At 41.0% G+C, this 15,592-nt stretch overlaps 1 protein-coding gene across 1 annotated transcript; it reads left to right on the top strand.

Moving 5' to 3' along the window:
- The first annotated feature begins 449 nt into the window (after positions 1–449).
- On the top strand, positions 450–15,577 carry septin4b (septin 4b). The gene is given in 14 exon segments (XM_084419809.1): positions 450–636; positions 638–655; positions 2,029–2,151; positions 4,510–4,827; positions 5,559–5,655; positions 6,109–6,195; positions 6,265–6,388; positions 6,481–6,615; positions 7,335–7,452; positions 7,539–7,640; positions 8,501–8,597; positions 8,961–9,123; positions 12,295–12,391; positions 14,404–15,577. Coding segments are annotated over 14 exon segments (1,593 nt in total). The 5' UTR covers positions 450–591; the 3' UTR covers positions 14,473–15,577.
- The last annotated feature ends 15 nt before the right edge of the window (positions 15,578–15,592 follow it).

Genomic DNA, 15,592 nt, shown 5'->3' with positions numbered 1-15,592 from the left:
ACCACCCAAAAACAACATGTCTTAAACCAGACGCTAATTTGCGCTGCTCTTGATAGATTGCGTTGGTCATTATGGAAATGATCCGGTGTGTCTGTGTTCTTTCATACGCGTGTTGTCAGTAGATCACGCTCTGAACTTTACACTCCCATCAACACTCACGCTAATCTGCCCTGTTTAGTAAATCTGGCCCATGGTGACAAACAATTACAGCACTTTGAGAGTGTGTGTCCTTGTACCTGGCTTGAAACTCATTCTCGACGTCCTCAAAAATGTAAGGCTGAACGCTCGGCATCGATCTGTGGAGTCCCACTAACTGAGCAGATCCCTCAACACCAGAACATCATTCATTCCCCATAAAGCACGTGAAGCTCATGGAGATGATGGCAGCTGTGTGTATCTGCTGAACGTGAGTGTGTCCTGGGTCAGGTTTAGTGTAGTGTGTGTCGATAGCGCTGCGGTGGAGGCGGCTGCTGATTGGTGCCCTGGGGCAGCGGGACAGCTCGATGCAGTGAAGGGCACTGTGTCCCCGCCTGGCCGGGTATAAAAGCCTGAGATAATGAGCTGGCCACCGGGTCTCCAGTGGGAAAGGGAATGAGGAGCTGGCTCCGACAAGACAAGAAGTTTAGACTGTTTCATCCTCCCAGAGGCGTTTCAGGTGAGATTATGTGTGCATGTTGTGGAATATGGGCATCAGAGTTATCTTGTCCTTCATTTGTTGTACTTTATTTTATTTTATTTATGATATATATCTTATTCTGCTTAGTTTTGTTTTCCACAAGGCCATAAGAGGATGTTGCTAATGTATATGCTCCTGCTAGACACATAATATAACTCATGACGTGAGCCTTTGGCCAGTTCCCTCCCCAGCCTGATCTCCAGCACATCAGTAACGTCTCAGTAATATGAACTGAATGTCTGAGTAGGCTGACCTGAAATCTTCGCTCGATGGTGTTTTTAGCCCCCAATGGCTCTTTCCAGGCAGCTAACCCTAACCTCAACCTTAAACCTACCCGTCCCCTCGCTGCCTGGAAGTCGCCGTTGGGGGCTAAAAACACCAAACACCGAAATCTTCATGTTAGACTTGAGGAATAATGCTTTACCATGAAGACATTTCAACATTTTCAAGCCAGGTTTTTGTCACTATACTGTCTGTTTCTGGAGGCCGTGTTTCAGTATTGAGCAGTGATTGAAATAGGCCAGTGAAGCCTGTGGTGATGGAGACTGAACATCGATCTCTGCAGCTCGCGTGTGGTGTAAAGCAGGTCACCGTCACCTAATCTGGGAAGCTCTTCATTAGTGCTGTTAGCACTATAGTATAATTATGAATCACAAGATTTATGTATGGTTAGACATTAGGTTTATAATCTCTAGTCCCGCCTCTTTAATTAGAAGATTAAAGCCCTGATGATCAGCATAATAACATTTTACCAATACTCATTTTCATCACTAAAACTCACAGGGCCTGCGACAACATTTATATGTTTAGGCCCTTTTTTCCTTGTAAAAATGCAAAAATCTAGTTTCTTTTTCCTGTCAAGGTGACTCTGATTCATGCTAGCATGTAGTTGGGTTTCCTCAGAATTGAGCATTAGACATTTGACAGACCGTTTCATTACTTACCACTGGCATAAAACATTTGGTTAGATGTGTGTTGGCAAATTCAGTTCAAACGCCATTTGAATGTGATAACGTTCTGGTATCACGTGGTGGTTTTTGACTTGTTTATTTATTTTTTTGCATATATGGTAGCATATTTAGTCGTTACGACACACTGAAATATCTCTATCTCTAAACCCGATGACCCTGAGAGGAGCTCAGTGGCCAGCTGTGGTGTTGTGCACCGGCATCCATTGGCTGCATCAAGACCTGTTGCAATAATGTAATCATTTCATATTTTTCTTTCTCTCTCATCCCCTTGCCATCCTTTCCACCAAACATTACTCCCATGTAACATCCCTCCACCTCACACTGCTCTTGGTCTGTCCCCGCCGTGCGCCTCCTCTCCTCCCCTGTCTCTTGTGGTTGGAGATGGCAGAGTGCACAGTAGCTCCAGTAGCGATGGAGGACAGTGACCGCGAGACCGACTCGGCATCAGATGAGCAAGACTCTATGCCAGCGTCACCTGAGCCCAGGATGCATGAAGTGGAAAAGGTACTGGTGATCCTCCCTCCCTCCCACTTCGTTGAGTCCGTCTGACCTCTGACCTCTTAGGAGACTGCCCTTAGACGTGGACCACTCTTCTACAATTACAAGCCAGCGTATTAACTTTAATTATTTGTTAGAGTCAACTTGAAATTGACCTTGTTTTACTCGTTTCTTACTTGCTTTCTTATTGTGAGCGATTTATCAACGTACATTGTTCTAAGGAATTGTCTTTATAATCTTTCATCAAAAAGTAATAACTGAAATTACTTTTCCTTTTGAGTAATATCACCTAGGACGGAAATTGTTAAACGATCAGTCAAATAGCTATTTAGGCCAATCGCAAATGCAGTTCTGTAGTGCCAGTTAAAGTTAGTGTAACAAAGGTTACACCGTAATAGCAAATAGAGATATATTTATCCCAAGGTAACCAGTGGGATACACGGAGATGCTCTGAATCTGCCGGTCAAAATGTCTTGTTGCAATCAGAGAAAGAAAACCCATTTCATTACAGAAGTCGAATGGGTTGCAAAAGCCATGCCATGTGATGATGTGGCCTTGACCTGTTCAATGGGAAAAATCAGTTTGACAGAACAGAAAACATGGAGATGTATTAGGTGAGAAGCTTGCGATGGACGGGCCGCCTTCGACTCGAGACACTGGGAGTCCAGCATCCCTCCGACGCTGCGTAGGACAAATGTTATGTTAAATGGATAAATGTTAGAGACGAACAGCAGGCAGGACTCATATAGGACATCTGTTCAGTTCAGTGTTTGTGTCTTCCAGGTTGTGGCAACAGATTGACCATATGACCATCGTTATAAAATCACTTTTCCAGTGTACAAGATCATGCCTGCACCTCGAACACGGATTCACTGCACCACGATGCATTATTTATCCGGACAGGTCTCAGAGCAGTGGAAACCTGAGAGGGTCACATTGCCCACCTATCACATGCAGCCTTTAGTTTTGCGTCTTGGCCTTCTTTGAACAGGTTTACCAAGACAAAAAAGGCCATTGTTAGAGTTTAATGACACCAATATGGTTGTCAGCCATGTTTAAGTTCGCTAGTCAGAGGCCCATTAAAGAGCATCAATTAAGCATGGCCCTTTGCAGCGTGTATATGGCTGATGTGTTGAACAGAACTTCTTTAAAGGGGTGGTTGATTATGATTTCACTTTTCTAACTTTAGTTAGTGTGTAATGTTGCTGTTTGAGCATAAACAGCATCTGCAAAGTTACGACGCTCAAAGTTCAAAGCAAAGAGAGATATTTGCTTTTACAGAAATCGATTTTAAGGACTACAACAAACGGCTGGTAGAGACTACAATGAGCTTCTTCACGGGTTAGTGACATCACTAACCCTAAAATGTACATAAACCCCGCCCCCGGGAACGCATTTATAGATTATCATGACAGAATATGCTAATCAATGACTAGAAGATAATTAACTCCACATCAGCTACATAAATTCATCAACTAACCATTCAGAAATGTTGTCACTTCTTCTTGAGTCTCTCCATCTTTGTGTGACTCCGGTTTGAACATAAAAGGCTAAAAGTTTTCGAAATTTTCAGTGCGTGTCTGTGTGAGGTAATCGGAGCTGCTAAACATGCAAGCTCTTGAAGCTCCGCCCCCTGTGCTGGGAGCAGCAGCTCATTTGCATTTAAAGGGACACGCACAAAAACTGCGTATTTTTGCTCACCCTGAAAAAGTGACAATTTTAACATGCTATAAAAATATCTGTGAGGTATTTTGAGCTAAAACTTCACATACACTCTCTAGGGACAACAGAGACTTATTTTACATCTTGTGAAAAGGGCAATATAGGACCCCTCTAACATTCGAATGTCTGCTCGCATGTCTCGCCAATCTGCTGTGGAAGGACTCTCGTCTGGAGTGAGTCTGTGGTCCTCGATGTCATTGTTGTCATTGTTATCAGCTCTTGTGCAGGGAGTATCAATGTCATCTGTGTTGTGTCTTGATGTCTAACGTCTTGTGTGGACACTAACAACAGTGTAGACGCGTGCACTCCAGTTTCATATTCCTCAGGAACACTCCTTATACCACTTATGTATGTGCTTCTCTTGTATTCATTATACCTCGTAAAAACTTTTACCATGGTAACCTTAATTTCTGTCAAACTGATGGAGTTTTCATTTACTGGGTTACTTCTCTAGTAAATGGGTATTTACCATGGTAATGTTTTGTAAGGGCATGCACAGTGTTTTCTGTCTAACCACTAAATGGTCTATTCTCTTTTTGCTTCTCTTCTCCATGACCTTATCTTTCCCTATTAAACCGCCTCTGTACCTGCCCATATGTTCTGGCCCGACCCCTAACTTGCCCGATCCCCTCCTGACCTCAGCACTTCCCTAAGGAAGACTCGGAGGACTCGGAGCTGGAGCACATCATGGGACATCATCCGCCCAGAGAGGGTCACCCGTTCGCCCACCCCGGGCCCCATAAGGCCGATAGTGAGGGTGAGGCTCACAGCAGGCCTCACACCCCGGGGACACCCACCTTCCTGAGGCCCGTGGCGGTACCCAGGGGCCCCGGAGAGTTAGAGCACGAGTCCAGACACGGGGCTCAGCGGGGCCACGTGGACTTTAGCCTGCCGTCTCCCATCAGCCCATCCAGGCCTAAAAGCCCCTGGGGTCGCTATGACCCCTATGACGCTACTGAGGTAATGAACGCCGGGGTCTGATTTCCGTCATGAGCGTCCGTGCATAAACACCTTGAAACATCACTCCCAACAAGCATAAGAATCACATGTTGGAATGTACCATGGTATTCTTTGAAGTTTCTTGGAGCACTATGACTGGTAATCATTCGGGTACCATGGTACATATCAAATATTACCACAGGATTGTTTTGTGAGGGATCTCAGTTGCCCGGTTACCTCTCATAGTTTTTGTTCTGAATTGGAAACATGTTTTGGTTCATGAGATTGTGTTTCATCTGTCACTTGCTTTTCGGGAGGATGGATTTACATTTTAATGGCATGTTTTTAAGTGGATCCTGTTGGTGGTCTAGAACATGTTTGTAAAAGATAATTAAAGGCGCAAAGCCCTTTTTGGGTTTATGACGCTCCACCCCACATCTTTCCTAATTCACTTCAATCCAAAGCCTGCCGCGTGTGGTTTGCCTACCAGAGAGAGACTCTCACAATGTCTGTCATCTCCCGCTGGCCATTATGATAATAAGAGATATCGCCTACAAACTGAAGGCTGACGTTTCACTATGCTGAATACATATTGAGAAAATATGTTTCGTTTTTGATTCTTGGGTTCTCTCTCCATCAGCTTGAGTTAAATATATGTTATATGTTGGTTGTTTGAATGTTTATTTGTTTTAAATTATATTTATCATATCTATCTTTCATCGTTCTCTCTCTCTCTTTCTTTCTTTCTTTAGGACCAAGACAAGGAGTATGTGGGATTTGCTACTTTGCCAAATCAGGTTCACCGCAAATCTGTGAAGAAGGGCTTTGACTTCACTTTAATGGTGGCAGGTAATTTTTTAACATCATATCTGTGGAAATTAGCTTCAAAACAAACTTTATGAAAAGTGTGTGTTCTCCTTTTTCTGCATTTTAATGGTATAGTTCACCCAAAAATAATGTAGTGAACCATCTTAAAAAAACAAACAAAAAAACTGGCTGTTGAGCTCCAAAATGGCACAAAAAAGCACCATAAATCATAATAGTAGTCCATATGACTCAAGCACTCTTATGGAGTCACATGATAGCTTTAGACTGAAATGTAAGCTGTTATTCTCTGGAAATCTCCCTGTTCACATCCATTCAGACATATAGTGCCAGTTTGAAGGTCAGTGACTAGACTCATCTGTGTTACTGATGTCAAACGTGGTGATACGAGAAATGAAGACAAGATTTTCATTTTTGGGTGAACTGTTCCTTTAATATCAATGGTGTCATTGATGATGGAGTGTTTGTTCCTCACAGGAGAGTCAGGTTTAGGAAAGTCCACCCTGGTCAACAGTCTGTTCCTTACAGATCTCTACAAAGACCGGAAGCTGCTCAATGCTGAAGGTGAGTTCATCTCTCGCGGTTGTTTGCTGTGAGTGTTGCTGTATGTTCTGATGGCCGTGTTGTTGGCAGAGAGGATCACTCAGACGGTGGAGATCACCAAACACACAGTGGACATCGAGGAGAAGGGCGTCAAACTCAAGCTCACTATCGTGGACACACCAGGATTCGGGGATGCTGTCAATAACACTGAATGGTATAGGGCTACATTTCTTGTATAATTCTTTTGGTTTTGGAGTGAATATGACACAGGTTTGGTGATTCAGTGCTGTATCTGTGTGTTTTCAGCTGGAAGTCAGTGGCAGACTACATAGACCAACAGTTTGAGCAGTACTTCAGAGATGAGAGCGGACTGAACCGCAAGAACATTCAGGATAACCGAGTGCACTGCTGTCTCTACTTCATTTCACCCTTCGGTCACGGGTATGAGCGTCATCAGCATTATAAACGCAGATCTGATCGAACCTGACTTCTTTATGGTGTTGTGGTGTAGTGGTTGAGGCTCAAGGCTGGTATTCAAACTCCATAAGGGCAGCTAAAGCTCATCTTACTCAACAGGGATCATCTCTGTAGTATGATAGTATGTGTACTGTAAAGCACATGCTTTTATGCAAGACATAATCCATCTGATAATGCATATTTCACTCACTTTAATGCGACATACGCACATTTCCTTTTAGTCCAGATGCCCTTTTTACATCACTTTTTTTTTTCACCATTAGTCTTTTGTATTTGGAGAACAACAAGATCAACTGCTTAATGTCTGTCTGAAATACTAGATACAGATTTGTGACTATTAGAGTCATACAATATATAGGAGTTTTTTTTGGTTGTTTTTTACTGGACGAAGAAAAAACAGTCCTAGTTTAAGTAAGTGCTCCGTCTCAATGAGAGATCTGCCAGTTAAAAAGTAACCAGCTCCCACAATCCATCTGTGCCCTCTGCTGGTCATGTCTGGAAGGCAAGCCAAGTCAACATGTTTTTTTTTGTTGTTGTTGTTGTTATTTCACCTATTACCAACATAAAACACAGTTTCTCCAACACCAGTGACAGAGAAATCAAACACCTAATATAAATTGCTGAGAAACTTCTAGTTTGTGCTGTTGTGTCTGGTGATCATCGTCACTGTGTGTCTGCGTCAGTTTAAGGCCTCTGGACGTGGAGTTTATGAAGGCTCTTCATGAGAAGGTCAACATCGTTCCTGTACTAGCTAAAGCTGACACACTCACACCAATGGAGGTCAAGAAAAAGAAAATCAAGGCAAGAGCCCAAGCTGTCGAAACCTGTCCCGTGTGTTGTTTGTGTATGTACCGTTGGGCTTATTTCAGTTATTTGTGCTCCGGCAGATTCGAGAGGAGATCGAACAGTACGGAATAAAGATCTACCAGTTTCCAGACTGTGATTCAGATGAGGATGAGGACTTCAAACAGCAAGACCAAGAGCTCAAGGTTCAGGCGTGTTTTTTACATATTGTGTCCTGAGCCAGTGAAAGAGAGAGAGAACATATGTGTGTGTTTTGCGAGTTATTCAGTAGTTCAGTCAGTCCGTTCAATTAAAAAATAACAAAAATAAATAAATAATGAACCCACTTTATATTAGGTGTTTTTAACAACCATGCACTTACATTTAAAAAATAGTTGGGTACAGTATAATTTATTATGTTCATATTGTATTGCAAATCACTTCAGCTGATATTGAGGTTGGATACAGGTAATGTTAAGGTCAGGTGTGGTGAGATGAGTAGATTTAAAGGAGGGTTAAAGTGTAATGGAAAACTCAACAGTGTAATTATAGATGTAATTACAGAAATTAATCACAGCTTTTTTTAAGTACAGGTGCTTTTAAAATATAAGTACAATGTAAAAACTTGTATGGACTCAATAAATGCATTTTATCAAATGATTCATTTAAATGTCAGTACATAGAAGTTAAAGACACCTAATATAAATTGGTACCAAACATTTTAATGACCAGAAATGTAATAGCCACATGAATAAGGTCCAGTAAACCGTGCAAAACCCTTCACAGGCAGTAATACTGAGTCGCCCACTTGCAAACTCACACCAGTGCTCTGTCTATCAAAGCGTAGCTTTATTTGCTTCTGTTTAGTGGCCAGTGTCTTGTATCTGCACTGGAACCCAGTTTGATGCAGCAAGAAAAGAAATCACTAACCAGCCCCAAAAACATAAACCACTAGCACTATACTTGAATGGCTGTTTTTTGTTATTCTTTTTGAAATATTTTTTTGTTACACCCCTAAAGCATGATTTCTGTTGAGATGATTCGTTTTCTTGTCCTCCTCGTGTAGGACAGCATTCCCTTTGCTGTGATTGGCAGTAACACAGTAGTGGAGGCCAAAGGCAAGAGGGTTCGAGGACGTCTGTACCCCTGGGGAATCGTAGAAGGTATGATCCTGATCCAGGAACAAGCACGCCTCACAAGAGTTTCCGGTAACACTTTATTTTACAGTGTCCTTGTTACATATGTTACATGTACTTACCAGAGTAATAACAGTAAGTTATGCATAATTACATGCAATTAACCCTCAACCAAATCCTAATCCTACCCTAACCCTATAGTAAGTGCATGTAGTTGCTTAATATTACTCAGTACTTAAATATATAATTACTCTGTAACAATGACACCTTAAAATAAAGTGTAACCGAGTGTCCCACTGCCAGTAAAGCATACAGGGGTTACACAATTATTTTATGATCATTTTAGTAGACTGGATATGTACTGTGTGTTTGTGTGTGTTTGTTGGACAGTGGAGAACCCAGCACACTGTGACTTTGTGAAGTTGAGGAACATGTTGGTACGAACACACATGCAAGATCTGAAGGATGTGACCCGGGAAACCCACTATGAGAACTACAGAGCCCATTGCATCCAGAGTATGACCCGCATGGTGGTGAAAGAACGCAACCGCAAGTACGCAGCCACGATTCAGGCAGAAGAAGCTGTGTTTGCACTCTCTATCAGCTTTTGTTTTGTACAACAGTGGCCCCAAAAAGTATTTGGAAACTTAAGTCACATATGGACATTAACATTAAGAAAAGAAGAAAAAGTTATATAGCGCCTTTCCATAACTCAAGGTAGAAGTACATTTCAAGGAAAACAAAGCACACCAAGTACAAATGATCGAAAATACATTTCAGATAGTTATGTTTTTAACTGGTCTTGAAAGTAGACCGAGACAAGGCTACAAAAAACCTCAAAAACGTACAATGATTTCAGTCATTGCTACAGAGTTATCATGCTTTTAACTTCTGAATACTGTTAAGTAATTCCTTCTGAAGGATGTACTAACACTTGAGTCATTACTACCATGATCTTTACTTTAGAATGAATTATACATTGTGCGTTATCTCATTAATTAACTTGTATATTGTAGTTCTTAGTAGTCCTCTGGGAGATAAAAAAAACTAATTGTAGTTATTGATTAGCTAATACTGAATTACCTCATTCAGCTGAGTGCTATTACATACTAATTAGTTAATCAAAGTTTCTTGTTAGTTAATAGAAGTAACTAGAGTGTTAATACTGCATTACTCATTTGTTTCTCTGTAGTTATTCATTTGTGAGGGAACAGTATTCTGAAGTTTTATCAAGAAGGGATGTTTGAAACACAAAATGATCTTTCACCTATAGTAGACAATCAAGATCTAGGAATGGACAAAAGGCCAAGATCAGACAATCTAAGAGAGTTTTTGGTGGACAGGAATGGGTGAAGCAGGTTAGACACTTGGGGATTTAAAGGAATTTAAAGCTTTAAATGTTAGGAGTATCTTTAAATAAATGTGCCATGCAAAGGTAGCCAGTGAAGATCACAGATGGGAGTGATGTGAGCAAACGCTTGGTAGAGGGGATCACTCTTAATAAAAGGACAGCGGAGGAGGATTTTATATGAACCCTATCAATATCAAAGCACAGGACTATTCTTTTGATTGGTGTAGTAGAGTTTTGTTATTATTCAGTTTAAGAAATTTCAGGGACATTTAGTGTTTGATATCCCCAATACATGCAGTAAGGGAATCAAGAAGAGATGGCATGTCAGACCTGGTGGTAAATTTTGTCATCAGCATAACAGTGAAAATGAAGTCCAAACTTATATGGATATGTATGATGTCACCAATAGGATGCATGTCGATGATAAAGAGAAATGGACCAAAAACTGAACCCTGAGGAACACCATGTGGCAGAGAGGAGCAGAGGCGGATTTGTACCCTTGCATAGTAATAAATACTTTCTGTTGTTGAGGTAAGAAGTGAGTCAGGAAAGATCTGAACCAATACTGGCAATTTCAGAAAGGCGAGGGAGGAGAATGTCCTCACAGACAGTCAAACGCAGAGCTTAGGTCAAGGAGAATTAGGATGTTTATAAACCTAGAATCCACTGATCACTGAATAACAGCCGTTTCTGTGCTGTGTGATGGACAGAATACAGACTGGAAAGGTTCAAAAAGACCGTTTGCAGTCGGGTAAGATCGTAATCGAGAGGCCACTACTTTCTCTAAAACTTTGGTCAGGAATGGTAAATTACAGATTGGTCTGTAAGTGTTAATATTTCGATGATCTAAGCTAGATTTTTTTCAAGTGTTTGGGAAATAGCATTATCATAGAGACAACACGTCACTATTGGGCCGTGAGATCATAAAGAGTCAGAGTCAGAGACAGACTCAACAGAGGAAATGAAGGAGGAGGACAGAGCCTCAGCGCACACCTACCTATTACACAGTCTCCATGGACCAATGGTAGTTCAGAGGTGTTTACCAGCCGGAGTGAACTTTTCTGGAAAGTGGAGACTTCATTTTGGCCTGATTTTGTTCAAAATGACGCCTCACCAGTTCGTTCCTCTATTTTGCTTGAAGTGTACCGGGGCCTTATGCAGCTCACTTATCTCAGAGAAAACATCAGGTCAATAGAATAAGATCACAGCTAGTGATGTTTGACCAACCATTTTCAAAGCTAGGTATTCAATGGAAACCTTTATTCTCAGTCGCTGATATTTAATATGCTCATGTCAGACCAAAGCCTGATTAAAATGTAATCAAGTTTAAACTGAGTCAGTCATTGGGCTCCTGCCAGGTCTCTCAAGAAATGCATGTCCAGGTTCGTGAAAGTGATTATGTCATTTAGCACTGATGTTTTATCGATCAAAGAGCGAATGTTAAACAGAGCACACTGTAATTCTGAAGATGGGAGTCAATAGTTGCCAAATTTGGCATCAGTGAATAGTGGCCTCAGATTTCCATAGCGGATTTCCATAGGAGATTTACGGGGAGCACGGGTGAAAAGCTCAAAGTGTCTTTCACGAAAGGTGTATGCAACATGGGCAGCGTCAAATTCCAAGCTGTTTACACCATTCATGAATGTTTGGAGGCAAATGCAAAAATCCTGAGCTGCTGAGTACTGAAGAGCCGTGCCAGAAGGACCCGTTTGACTGAAGTCAGCCAAAACCAATGCAAAAAGACAAAGGAGCTTGAAAGCAGTTACACAGAGACATGGCCAATGATTGTTCGGCACCCAAACAAACAACTTATCAATATATCTGCATTAGCCAAAACAGTATCCAGTTCACATCTAGAAGGCTACCCAACCACACCAAGGACTAATGATGCCTGTACAAATGATAAAGAGAGTGGAGACTCAGTGTATCAGATGTCGGAGCAGATCAGTATGAGGGGAATAGTCCAGGTCTATCAAAAATAGTCCAGGTCTATCGACTTCCTGTAAAACAGGATCTTAAAAAACAAGCAAGCAGGAGCAGCGTGAAGCGCCAGAACAAGCACACCAGAAGTCACACCGTTAGGTTTACACTAAATCATGCTCCAAATGATGTCCCTTCCTTTCCACCTTACAGGGTTTCCTGCAAACTGTAGGACACAGCTAAACATTAGCCATAAAGTCACACGTTAAGAATCTGAGATATATTCTCACACGGTTAATTGAATATCAGCAGATTTTACTGTGTTCATTTCATGTTAGATAATAGTTGAACATGGGATATGTATGCTTTTTGGGGCTACAGTGAACGATGGCATGTCTTTTGCTGGTGAAACTGACCGTACGTTGCATGCATGTGCTGTTTTGCTCCGAGCAGCAAACTGACCAGGGAGAGCGGCACCGACTTCCCCATTCCCATGGTGCCCGGTGTCGCGGACGAGACGGAGAAGCTCATCCGAGAGAAAGACGAGGAGGTACGGCATTCTCCCTGCCAAGATCAGCATGAGCATGAGCATGAGCAAACACCACACCACGAGCAGCGTTCGGAGCCGGAGCCGTGCGTGGATGCTCACTCAGAGCCCGAACCCAACGCTGAGCACACAGGGTCCTGATAGGGTTTCGTGTAGTTCGGTGTATTTAACCCCGTGACCCTCAGATCACCCCTCTAGAGCAGTGGTTCATGGCCACTGGCGCCCCCTGTAGGTGTATCTGGAGCGCTGCACATCTCTGGCGTGATGCACTTTAAACCTGCATCGCATAATGGCTGAGATATGTCCAGCGTATGTATATCCAACCCCGAAATGATGAAGATGATTATTATATGCAAACAGTAGGCCAGTTGGTAGGATTTTTTTCTATAAATTCACACTAACACAATAATGTGTTCTCATTACTGTAATATAGTAGATCATACTGTCCATTTAATTAAATAAGTCAAAATTTAATTTAATACAACACAATAACATAATGAACTATAATACTATGATATTATAGCCCACTTTGTATTAAATGTGTTTAACTACTATTTGTTAACATTTAAATTAATCGTTTGATACAATGCATTTATTGTGTACATGCATGATTTGACATTGTAATTATATTTAAAATACCTGCATGTAAACAGCTGTCAAGTACATCTATAATTACACTGTTAACTCCCATATCTACCCATAGAACCAAACCTGTCCTAAACTTACCCATGTTACACCACAAAAGCAGCACTTTATTTGACAGTGTCCTTGTTACACGTTGCATGTTCTTTCTGTAGTAATAACAGTAAAATGTGCATAATTGCATGCAACTAACCCTAAAGCAAGCCCTATTCCTATTCCTCACCCTATACATGGACACAGTTAACACAAGTGCTTTGTGTCTAACATTTTTTGTTTTTGTTGTAAGTACATAAAGACACTTAAAATAAAGTGGACAATATACAACTGTTATATACTATATAATATATTACAGTAATGAGAATTATTTCCTGCAGTTTTCTAAAATCTTACAGTGATATAAAGTATTTTTCTGAGTACAGGCTAAAATATATTTTGTACTTATTTCAGAAATGTCGTGGTATTTTTGCATATATTTTGGAAGACTGGTAGATGAATGTTTTCTTTTCTTCAACTGGAAGCAGTTACTGCATTACATGAGCTGAAATAGATGGATGAAAGTATGAACGAAGGCTTTGCTTTCGAGCCGTTTTCTGTAATGGATTTATTGCACTGGAATCAGTCTGTGATTAAAGTCTTGTAAACACTGGTGATATGATTTGGCATGGCACATCTGTGTATCATACGCACTTTTCACAACCGCCGTTGACGTCTGAGTGTTGCTCAAAGGTTTATTCTGATAACTTACACCACAATTCTTGATTCATTTCATGTTCTTGAACTGCACAGCTTTGAATATCTCCAGTTCCCAGTCTCTCTCTCTCTCTCTCTGAGCTCTATCAGCCGTTTGGTTTCACATAAAGCTGTTCCACACACAAAACAAAGCATTATAGGCATGAATGTCTCGATCTCTACACATATGATTTGGTAAACATGGAGTAATTGACTCTGGACCGTTGAATTGCTGACAGTACCTGGGTATTAAGTCACGACACACATCACCACTTTGGGTGTGCAATCCATCATTTTTCAATAATTATGAGTTAGAAAATGAAATGGTGACACTCATGTACAGTCGAGTGAAAGGAAGCCATGCATTGTCAGTATGGATTTTAGTATCGATCGGAAGTGGTATGGATTTTAGCTTATACGTTGTAGGTTACGTAACAACTCCAACGTGTCAATATCCCCGAGGTCACGTACCGAAGGCATGCACGCGCAGCTCACGTGACTTTCCCCCTGGCTGATCTGATTGGTTAGGCTGGTGATCAACGTCACATGACTCGTCCAGCCTCAGACTCATTGATTGGTCGGTATTGATTGATCAGTTTTGGTGGTGCAGTGTGGTGATTGTGTGTTGTTTTCTTCTTCTGCAGTTGAGACGAATGCAGGAAATGCTGCAGAAGATCCAGGAGCAGATGCACACGCAGAAAGAGGCGTATTAACAGCGTTCACAGTAACATCGGGAGCTTTACCGCGGTATCACTGAACACACCAGACCCGGCGGAGTGTGCCGTCCGTGCCAGTCTTCACTTCTCACTAACACTGTCTGGGTCTCATTTCCAAATAATAATAATAATAATAATAATAATGATAAATTCTTTGAGTTTGAGGTGAAAGACATGTTGATATGAATAAAGGTTCACTATTGGCTTCGATGGTTCTTCTATGGCAAACCCCCGTTTGAAACCTTTATTCTAGACTATTGTTTCCATTCTGACTGACACTATACTTAATTCAGTGTAACTATGTTCTTGTTTGAATATAAAGTACAGGCACTCATGTGAAGGCGTCTGGTTCAGGACAACAGCCCTTTAACCACTTTGCTTGTTGTCCGATATGTGTCTCTACCCCAAGATTGTTTTATAATTGCTTGATATCATAGGATAGACACGATGGAATTATTTAATTTCTTTTTTTTCTACAGTGTGTAACTTTATTTTGTACAATGTTCATTAATTGCATCGGTTGTAATGTATGTCTTTTGGTTTTGTTTGTATTTCTATAAAAAAAAAAAACAACAACTGCAAAATGGCTTCTTTTAGAACGTTTCTAAATGAAAAAAAAAAAAAAAAAAAAAGTTTTATTTTCTTATTGGATGAAATAACGTACTGTAGAGAGATATTTTTGTTAACACGGCTAACACATGTATCGTTTCTCCTCTGGATAAGATGTTCCCGGCCTTGAACTCATTCCACAAGTGCATGTTTAAAGAAGAAACGTCTGATTCTGTGCTGTCATGTCAGAATCACAGTTTAGTGATCACTCCTCGCTGTCAGAATAACCAGCCATGTTGAAGAGCGGCTGGTGGTCATGTGATCTCAAAACATGAACCAATATCTTCTGCTGTTTCAGTTGTGGTAAGGGTGCTCATTGTGACCGTATCTGTGTTACAGTCCATAGAAATAAATGATATTTCTCCTGCATCATATATATTTTCTTGGGTAATGTTGGTGAAACACTTAGTAAAAAGTGTTGATAAAAACAAAACAAAAAAACACCTTGAGTTCTGAAAACTGTTGGGTCAGATGTGAATGAATAAACCCATTTACTATGACTTTTTGT

The sequence above is a fragment of the Rutilus rutilus genome (genome assembly GCF_951802725.1).
Source record: "Rutilus rutilus genome assembly, chromosome: 9".
Lineage (NCBI taxonomy): Eukaryota > Metazoa > Chordata > Actinopteri > Cypriniformes > Leuciscidae > Rutilus > Rutilus rutilus.
Note: the sequence above shows the minus strand (reverse complement) of the source record. Positions and strands in the feature narration are given on the sequence as shown.